General features: G+C 54.0%; 1 protein-coding gene across 7 annotated transcripts in view; it reads right to left on the reverse strand.

Moving 5' to 3' along the window:
- LOC125046585 overlaps positions 1 to 10,000 on the reverse strand; it is a 35,806-nt gene that overhangs the window by 16,861 nt on the left and 8,945 nt on the right. For all 7 annotated transcript variants that reach the window (XM_047644391.1, XM_047644389.1, XM_047644393.1 and 4 more), the window contains 2 exons: positions 7,279 to 7,394; positions 6,730 to 6,898 (listed from right to left, as the gene is read on the reverse strand). In XM_047644391.1, coding sequence (XP_047500347.1) covers positions 6,730 to 6,898; positions 7,279 to 7,394 — 285 coding nt within the window. The remainder of the gene's footprint in view (positions 1 to 6,729; positions 6,899 to 7,278; positions 7,395 to 10,000) is intronic.

Here is a 10,000-nt window from a genome sequence, read left to right on the forward strand (position 1 = left end):
CGAAGTAAAAAAAATAATCTGGCCCGTGTTTGTCGTTCTGTCCGTGCCGTTTGTGTCTCTTCCTTTTTTCTTTTTTTCCTTTTTACTTTCTTTCTTTTTTTCTTGTTGTCCCAACCTCTTGCCTATTTCTCTCCTCTTCCTCCTTCCCCCCATTCACGTGCCTACCCCGCGCAATGCGCACAAGACCACCATGGCGTTAAGAACTTCGAGAAGAAAAAAAAAAACAAAAAAAAACGAAGCAACACATCGCAGACTCTACCCTCTTCCTGTACGGGATTCTTGGCCCTCAAAAAAAGAAAAAAAGAGAGAGAGAGAAGATCACCAAGGCCCATGCCCACAATCAGCGACACGGCGGCGACTTGTTGGTAACCCCCGGGGCTATAATAGTCCGCCCCCGGGCCTTGCTACAGCTGCCAAATAGCCACGGTGATTTCAGGCGAGTATTCTCTGTCGAAGTCCCCGGTACTGGTAAGTGCCCCGGGCTCCCCTTTTAAGTGATTTAGTTACAAGGCTTTTCAAATTTGGTACGCTCGAAGAGTGACCACGGAAACTCGGCGAATAATTCATTAATTTATGCGATAAAGGAAAAAAAAAATCCCGTCCGAAATGGTGTTTAATATTCAACGAATGGCCGCCATCCTTCACGTGTTCGAAGGCAGTGCGATAAGGCTCAATTTCCCATCAGGATGCAATGAGGTAATCGGTCTAACGCGAGGGTAGGGTGTGTGCGGAGGCGTGGAGAGAGGCGACAGGGTAGGGCACAGCATGGCGCGAAAAAAAAAAAAAACGGGAGGGAAATCAGCTGATCCCCAGAACCTCGCCTTCTCCAACTGGGAAAACCTTTTGCAGCTCGCAAAAATACGAAAATACAAATATACTATGTTGACTTCAGAACTCGCATCGTGGAAGACCCAAGAGGAGGGAGAAAGGGGGAGGGAGAGGGAGAGGGAGGGAGAGGGGAGGAGAGGGGGGAGAGGGTGGAGAGAGGAAGAGGGAAGGAGGGAGGGAGGAGGAAGAAGAGGGAGGGAGGGAGGGAGGGAGGGAGAGAGAGAGGGAGGGAGAGAGAGAGAGAGAGAGAGAGAGAGAGAGAGAGAGAGGAGAAGGGGAGAGAGAGAGAGAAGAGAGAGAGAGGAGGGGGAGGGGAGAGAAGCAAACGAGCGAGAGCCAAGCCAACACGCGGACACGTCGTGATGGAGCGCGAGCGAGCGCCACAACACAACAAAGACGCCTCGCCCAGACGCCGCCACAGGGCTCATTCTTGCAGGCTTGCACGTCGCTCGCTGCACACACACCAACGCAGACGCGCCCTCTTGCTTTTTGCTCTTGCTTTTGCTCTTGCTCTTGCTCTTGCTCTTGCTCTTGCTCTTGCTCTTGCTCTTGCTCTTGCTCTTGCTCTTGGAGGACCGATAAATAAATAAAAATAATAACTGCAAATACAAAATACAAAAATAAATGAATAAAAAAAAAAAAAATATATTAAAAATACGTCCCCCACACATGAAAAACTACGCACCCTCCCCTCCCCCCCACAAATAAAAAAAAAAAAGTGTCCATGCCCTCACCCTGCTAAAGCAACGTTTGCCAGGAACCTGCAAGCGAGTCTGCCATGCACCACAAACACCCCCCTTACCCCCTTACCCCCTCACCCTCTCATCCCCTTACCCCCACCCCCTCACCCCCCCCTAGTGGCTCGATCCCTCGCTCCAATATTAGCTGTGCTTGCTTGCTTGCTTGCCTGCCTCCCCCCCCCCCCCCCCCGCGGCCACCCTTATCCGGCCTGGCGAGGTACCCGGCAAGGCCCCCCGGGTAAAGGCGCCCAAAAGAACGAAGGCTACTTAAACCCTTTTCTGTTGTTGTTAAAGTTGGTGTTGGGTGTTGGGGTGTTGGTGTTGGTGTTGGTTTGGTGTTGGTGTTGTGTTGATGAGATGATGATGATGATGATGATGATGATGAGATGATGTATGATGATGATGATTATGATGATGATGATGTGATGATGATGTTTAAAGATGTTGATGTGATGATGTTTAAAGATGATGATAAATTTTTGATTTTTGATGTTGATGTTAAAGTTAAAAGTAAAGTTAAATTTTGATGTTGTTTTTGTTAAAGTTAAAGTGTAGCTACTGTTCAAAAAAATTCTGGTGCCTTTAAATTTCATTTTTTTTATTTTTTTTTCTTTTATTATCACAAAAGTTCCCTCTTTTACTAAATCACGGCGGCCCCAACTTAAAGTGGTAGTAGCAATCTCACGGTACGAGTGCAATCTTTACAAACAAAATATTATATGTTTAAAGAGGGAGAAAAGGAAAGAAGTGAGTTTTGGGGAGGGAGAAGGGGAAAAGAGGGAGAGGGAGAGGGAGAGGAGAGGGAGAGAGAGGGGAGGGAGGAAAGGGGGGTGGTGGAAAAGTGAAATAGGTGTGGGGGGGGGGGGTGGGGGGGGGGTGGGGGGAGAATGGAGAAGAGAGGAAGAGAGAGAGAGAGAAGAAGAGGGGAGAGAGGGGGAGAGAGATAGAGAAGAGAGAGAGAGAGAGAATGAAGAGAGAGGGGTATAGAGAGGAGAAATGAGAGAGAGAAGAGAAAAGAGAGAGTAAAAATGAGAGAGAGAGAGAGAAAATGATAGAGAGAGGAGAGAGAGTAGAGAGAGAGAGAGAAGAGAAGAGAGAGAGAGAGAGAGAGAGAGAGAGAAAGAGAGAGAGAGAGAGAATTGAGAGAGAGGAGAGAGAGCATGAGAGAGAGAGAGAGATATGAGAGAGAGAGAGAGAGAGAGAGAGAGAGAGAGAGAGGAATGAAGAGAGAGAGAGAGAAAGAGAGGGAAGAGAGGAGAGAGAGAGAGAGTGAGAGAGAGAGAGAGAGAAAAGAAAAGAGAAGAGAGAGAGAGAGAGGAGAGAGAATGAGAGAGAAGAGAGAGAAGAGAGAGGAGAGAGAGAGAAGAGAGAGAGAGAGAGAGAGAGGTAGAGGAGAGAGGAGAGAGAGAAGATGAGCAGAGAGAGAGAGAGAATGAAGAGAGAGAGAGAGAGAGAGAGAGAGAGAGAGAGAAGAGAGAGAGAGGAGAGAGAGAGAAGAAGAGAGAGAGAGAGAATGAGAGAAGAAGAAGAGAGGGAGAGAAAAAGGGGGGAAGAGGGGAAAGGGAAGAAAAAGGAAAGAGAGAGAGAGATGAGGAGAGAGAGAGAGGAGAGAGAGAGAGAGAGAGAATGAGCGAGAAAAGAGAGAGAGAGAGAGGAGAGGAGAGAAGAGAGAGAGAGGAGAGAGAGAGAGAGAGAGGGAGAGAAGAGATAAAAGAGAGAGAATAGAAGAGAGAGAGAAGGAATGAAGAGAGAAGAGAGAGAGAGAGAGAGGAGAGAGAGAGAGAGAGAGAGAGGGGAGAGAGAGAGAGATAGTAGAGAGAATGAGAGAGAGAGAGAGAATGAGAGAGAGAGAGAGAATGAGAGAGAGAGAGAGAGAGAGGAGAGAGAGGGGAGAGAGAGAGAGAGAGAGAGAAAGAGAAGAGAGAGAGAGAGAAACAAAGAAGACCTCCTCGTCTTCTGCCGTCACATGACGCCACACGTCACATTCCCGTGCTTTTGCCTGCTGAAGATCAGCCTATTTCTACCGCAGATGACGTCATTTTGAGTTTGGCTCTAATGCCTAACTCGTTCAACATTTAACAGGCCACTAGTCGGATGAGAATGAGAAATAAATAAACTTGAAAAAAAAAAAAAATACAACCGCACTCGAACAGGTCGTCCCGGCGTGTCTAAATAAGGGGGGGGGGGGGGGCACCACGTGGTACCGCGTGGAGTCCCGGGCACCTGTATGCCAAAGCCTGGCACTGTCCTATTCGGGTTTGCCTCCCTCCCCTTCCCCTCCCCGCAAGTGAATCGCGCCCCCATTTTCAGTTATGTCTAGACTGCCCCTTGTGGAGAAGCGGAGAAGGGAGAGGGAGAGGGAGAGGAGGGGGAGAGGAAGGGAGAGGGAGGGAAGGGAGGAGATGGAGAGGGAGAGGGAGAGGGAGAGGAGAGGAAGGAGAGGGAAGAGGGAGGGGGAGAGGGGGAGGGAAGAGGAAGAGAAGGGAGAGGGTAGGGATAAGGAAGGGATAAGGGAGGGGATAAGGGAGAGGAGGGATGGAAAAGGGAGAGGAGGGAGAGGAGGAGAGGGAAAGGGGGGAAAGGAGAGGGAGAGGAAAGGAGAGGGAGGGGAGGGGAGAGGGAGAGAGAGGGAAGGAAGGAGGGGGGAAAGGAAGAAGGGAAAGGAAGGAGAGGGAAGGAAGGAGAGGGGAAGAAGGGAGAGGGAAGGAAGGGAGAGGGAAGAAGGAGAGGGAAAGGGAGGGGGAAAGGGAAAGGGGAAGGGAAAGGAAGGGGAAAGGGAAAAGGAAGGGAGAGGAAGGAAGGGGAGGGAAAGGAAGGGTAGGGGAGGGGGGGAGGGACGGAGAGGAGGGGGGATTACATTGTGACGAGGTAAACCGCTCATTATTCCGGGAGGTAAACAGGAGAAAAATCCTCTTTGAACCCGACGTGGACGCGATCGCCGACGTGGCCCTACGTCACTCTTTTGGGCAATTACACGGCCGAGGAGGGTGGGTAGTAGGGCGGGAGGGTGGAAAAAGAGAAATAATAAAAAATTCATCCAAATCAATATTTACACCACAGAAGAGAACACCCTTTATATAAACCAAATTCATGCAAAAACTCTCTCCCCCACAAACAAGCACAAAAAGTAAATCTCCCTCTATACGCTCTATCCCCAGCCCCGCATACGCGCACACACGAATGACGCAATACCTTCAACCGGCCGGCCGGCGAAACCCGGTTCCCACGGCGTTTCCCGGGGGAAATCAGCTACGACGGTTTTAGCTGGTCTGACCAGAAAGCGCCGCGCGCAGACACCACACACACACCACACACACACACCACAACAAACAAACACAAACACAAAACACACACCCCACACACCACACACACACACAGCGATATTGGTTACTCCATCAATCAAAACCAACTGGAGCTTTTACGCTGCCAGTGAAAAACGACAATTGAGAAAACTAATAAACAAAATAAACAATATAATGAAGACAGTGAGGGAAAAACCCAGCGTTTTCTTAACTTAACACGAACACCTTGCACATTCTGGAAAAAAAAAAAAAAGGACTCCGCATACTTCCCCTCCACCAGACCCACTCCCTCCCCCCCTCCCTTTCCACTCCCCGACTTTTGAAACACTCGAACTCATCGGCTGTCGGTTCGGACTCACTCATATCGCGAGCGTCGAAATGCCATCAACCCCTCAATACCCCAATACCCCAATACCCCAATGCCCCAATACCCCGCCCCCCCCCCCCCCACCGAACCACACACCACAAACCACTCACACTGGGCAACGCAAACCACTAAACCAAAGCAACCCACCTTCATTGTGCACAGTGGAGGAAGGCGCCGCCCTCGGGAGTAACGATATTTTGGCGCCTTGGATTCCCTCCTCCTCCACTTGGCACCTTGCAACCACCAACTCCCTCCCCCCTCCTCCTCTCTCCTCCGAATTTTGTTCTTCCTCCCTCTCCTCCTCCCTCCACCTCTTCTTCATTCTCCCTCTCCCCCCGCCTCCTCCTCCCCTCCCCCCCCCTTTCCTGAGGGCGCCCGGCAGGAAACCAACCCGATCCCCCACCTTGGCACTCCTGCCCCATTAACCAACCACTGCACGAGACCGGCTCCTCATTCTTCCCCCCTCCCCCCCTCCCCCTCCTTCTCCTATGCCGGTGGACTCCAAGAGGTTAAATCGATTATTTTTGGGTCTGCACGAATGGGCCGGGGGACCCGGGAGGGGAGGAGTTTTACGCCCGGCGCCTGGCATGTGGTGGGGGTGGGGAGGAGGAGGGGATAGGAGGAGGGGAAAGGGAAAAGGAAGAGGAAGAGAAGAGAAGAAAGGGAAAGGGGAAAAGGAAGAGGAAAGGAGGAGAGGAGGAGGAGAGGACGACGGGACGAGGAAAGGGCGAGGAGGACGGAGGCGAAGACGAAGACGAAGACGAAGACAAACGAAGACGAAGACGAAGACGAAGACGAAAACGAAGACGAAGACGACGACGAAGACGCGACGACGACGACGACGAAAGATTACGACGACGACACGACGACGAAGACGAAGACGAAGACAAGACCGAAGACGACGACTACGACGAAGACGAAGACAAGACGAGAAGACGACGACGAATTTCCGCAATTTCACACACTTTCCTCACCCTTTCCTCATAAAACGAAGTAGGGGATCCGACAACGTCGATGACGAGAACTAAAGGGAACGAAGAGGAACGGAAAGCGCGCCTACCTCTCTTCTGGCTCCGGCCTCGGCGATCCACCCGGGTCTCAAGACTACATTACCACAGAAAAATTCACTGTGAACAGAAGTCCAACCCGAAGGTAGGGTGGGAGGAGGGGGAGGGGGAGGGAGTACCAAATCATTGACCTGACCTCCAAAGACAGGGTGTGAAGGAAACAGAGAGAGAGAAGAGAAGAGAAGAGAGAGAGAGAGAGAAGAGAGAGAGAGTGATGTAGAGAGAGTAGAGAGACAGAAGGGGAGGAGAAGAAGACGAAGAGAAGAAGAATGACGAGAAGAAGAAGACGAAGAAGACGACAAGAAGAAGACGAAGAAGAAGAAGACGAAGAAGGAGAGGAGACACTTCGAAGAAGAGGAAAGCGAAGAAAAAGACAGGAGACGTGGACGACGAAACCAGAGTCTATAATCGGTAAGGGGACGTACCTGCAGGGAGCCGAGGTGCTGCTGCCAGTCGCTGTACATCTTCTGGAAGTCCTCGGTGATGTTGGGCGAGAAGTCGAGCGAGCTCGTCTCGCACGCGGCCGAGGTCATGGAGCCGCAGCCGACCCCGGCGCCGGGGGTCAGGAGCAACTGGTGCCGATGCATACACATCCTGGGGGGGGGAGAAGGAGGGAGAAGGAGGGAGAAGAAGGGAGAAGGAGGGAGAAGGAGGGAGAAGGAGGGAGAAGGAGGGAGAAGGAGGGAGAAGGAGGGAGAAGGAGGGGGAAGGAGGGGGAAGGTTAGAAAAGGAAAAGGCAGACGAGGGTAGAAAAAGGAGATCGATTAGTACAACATGGAACACAACGTAAAAGTAAAACGCATTTGTTTCAAAAAAATATTCGCAGTACTACGAACGCGTTCTCTCTCTATTCCCGTCCCATTCCCACCCCATCCTATTCCATTATCCCCATCCCCCCCACCCATCCCCCCATCCCCATCCATCCCCCATCCCCATCCATCCCCTTTCCCAAACCGTAAGATAGGCCTACTCACGGCTCGTCTTCCAGCGGGTCCTGGAAAGGGTCTGTCTGGGTGACCCGGTGGTAGCCCGGGACATTCTGGTCGATGATCTCCAGGAGGTTGCTTCCATCTGTGCCCACCGCCAAATCCTGCGCTCGGGGGGACAGGCATGGGGGAGGGGAAAGAAGAGAGGTCGGTCTGTAGAACCAGCTCCCCGTTGCCGTTGCGTCCCTCCCCACCCACATGTCCCTTTCCTTTCTCTCCTGTCTGTGACCCGCGCGTGTCCGCTTGCGCGGTACCCTTGCCCGACTTTACCCTCTGCGCCTCGTCCGGAGTGGTCCTCCACCCCCTCCCCATTCCCCTTTTCCCTTGCCTGCTCATCCCGGGCCCCTCCTTCCCGTCTCCCGACCCCTTAACCCGCCGTCTTCGCCCGGTAAACCCCTCGTCACTGTTCCTCTTCCGTTCCCCTTTCACCCGCCCTTGCCACCCCTCCCAGTCCCCATCCCGGTCCGGCCGGACCGCTGCTCTACCGTCCTTTCGTCGCTTCATAGTGGTCTCCCATCCTCCCAACGACATCACAACACCCACCCAGTGAATCACCCCCCGCCCCGCACCCCCAAGATATCCAAAATAGACACCAACCCCAGACATCCACCAAACCCACCACCCGCCACCCTAAACCCCCCCCCCCGTCCCCGTGCGTGCCTACAAAACAACCCGCAGCACACCCCCTGACGCCCCCCCCCCCCACCCACCGACCCCCCCCACCTACCCCCGCACATCATCCTCCAACCCCCCCAACACTCCCCACGCCACCCCCCCACCCCACCCACCCCCCCACCCCCCCACCCCCCCAACACCAACACCACATCACCCTCCCCCCTACCCGTCCGACCGTCACACACAGACAAGCAGACCGACCGACCCTGTCAGTCAGATCAAGACCCGTCATCCAGACCGACTAGACCCGACAATTCAGTATCCAGATCATCCAACCAGACCAGTCATTCCAGTCTTCCTGTCCATTCATTCTGTCTGTCTGTCTGTCTGTCTGTCAGACAGTCTGTCATTCTTTCGTCTGTCCAGACTGACAGACTTTGTCCGTACTTGCATACAAGTCAGACTTGTCCAGTCTTGTCAGTCTTGTCAGTCAATCAGACTTGACAGTCATGTACCAGTCTGTCCAGACATGTCAGTCTTGACAGTCATGTCAGTCCAAGACATGTCTATGTATCAGTCATGTCCAGTCTTGTCATACAATCAGTCCAAGTCCAGTCTTCCCCTTACCTCACTTCTCACTCCACCTCCACTACACCCCTCTCCCCCTCGCTCTCTCACCTCCCTCGCCTACACACTCTCCCTCGCTTCACGTCTCTTCTCCACATACCCTCCCTCTCTCGCTCTTCTCCCCTCACCTCTCTTCCCACTCTCCACCCCTCCCTCACCCCCTCCCCACTCCTCTCCCTCCCTCCCCCTCATAAGTCCCACACCCTCCCTCTCTCCCCTCTCCACCCTCTCTCCTCTCCCTCCCTCTCTCACTCTCCCTCCCTTCTCCTCTCCTCTCCCCCCTCTCTCCTCTCCTCTCTCCCCTCCCTCTCTCCCTCTCTCTCTCCCCCGTCCCCTCTCTCTCTCGTCCTCCTCTCTCTCTCTCCTCCCTCTCTCTCACTCCCTCCTCCCCTTTCTCTCTCACACCCCATCCCTCTCTCTCTCGAGCTCTCTCTCTCCACTCTCTCCCCTCCCTCTCTCCTCACTCCCTCCCTCTCGACTCTCTCCCTACCCTCTCAACCTCTCTCCCTCCCTCTCTCCCATCTCACCCACCCTCTCTCTCTACACCCTCCCTCTCACTCTCACCGCGCTCCCTCACCCCTCTCCCTCCCACCTCTCACATCTCCCCCTCATCATCCCCGTCGCCAACGACTCCTCAGACGTTCCTCCCTCTCTCTCTCATCCCCCCCCCTCTCCTCCCTCCCTCCTCCCCCTCCCTCTCTCTCTCTCCCTCCCTCTCTCTCTCCCTCCCTCTCTTCTCTCCCTCTCCCTCTCTCTCTCCCTCTCTCTCTCCCTCTCCCTCTCCCTCTCTCTCTCCCTCTCTCTCTCTCCCTCTCTCTCTCTCCCTCTCCCCCTCTCTCTCCCTCTGCCGGACATATCGACCTCATGACGGGAGCATTTCCGAAACGAGACACTGCACTTGCATTCTCAGACATCTGATCTCATTCCAGTGCGCTTCACTCACGCGACTGTACACGGCACTAGCAAAGAATGAGGGAGCAAGGGAAAAGGCAGGGAAAGAGGGAGTAGGAATGAGAGTGAGGGAGGAGGGAGGGAGGAGGGAGGGAGGAGGGAGGGAGAAGGGAGGAGGGAGGGTGAAGGGAGGAGGAAGGAGGGAGGAGGGAGGAGGGAGGAGGGAGGGTGAAGGGAGGAGGGAGGAGGGAGGGTGAAGGGAGGAGGAGGAGGAGGAGAGGGAGAAGGGAGGAGGAGAGGGAGAAGGGAGGAGGAGAGGGAGGAGGAGGAGGAGAGGGAGGAGGAGGAGGAGAGGGAGGAGGAGGAGGAGGAGGAGAGGGAGGAGGAGGAGGAGAGGGAGGAGGAGGAGGAGAGGGAGGAGGAGGAGGAGAGGGAGGAGGAGGAGGAGAGGGAGGAGGAGGAGGAGAGGGAGGAGGAGGAGGAGAAGGAGAAGGAGGAGGAGGAGAGGGAGGAGGAGGAGGAGGAGGAGGAGGAGGAGGAGGAGGAGGAGGAGGAGGAGGAGGAGGGAGGAGGGAGG

This window comes from Penaeus chinensis, chromosome 39 (genome assembly GCF_019202785.1).
Source record: "Penaeus chinensis breed Huanghai No. 1 chromosome 39, ASM1920278v2, whole genome shotgun sequence".
Lineage (NCBI taxonomy): Eukaryota > Metazoa > Arthropoda > Malacostraca > Decapoda > Penaeidae > Penaeus > Penaeus chinensis.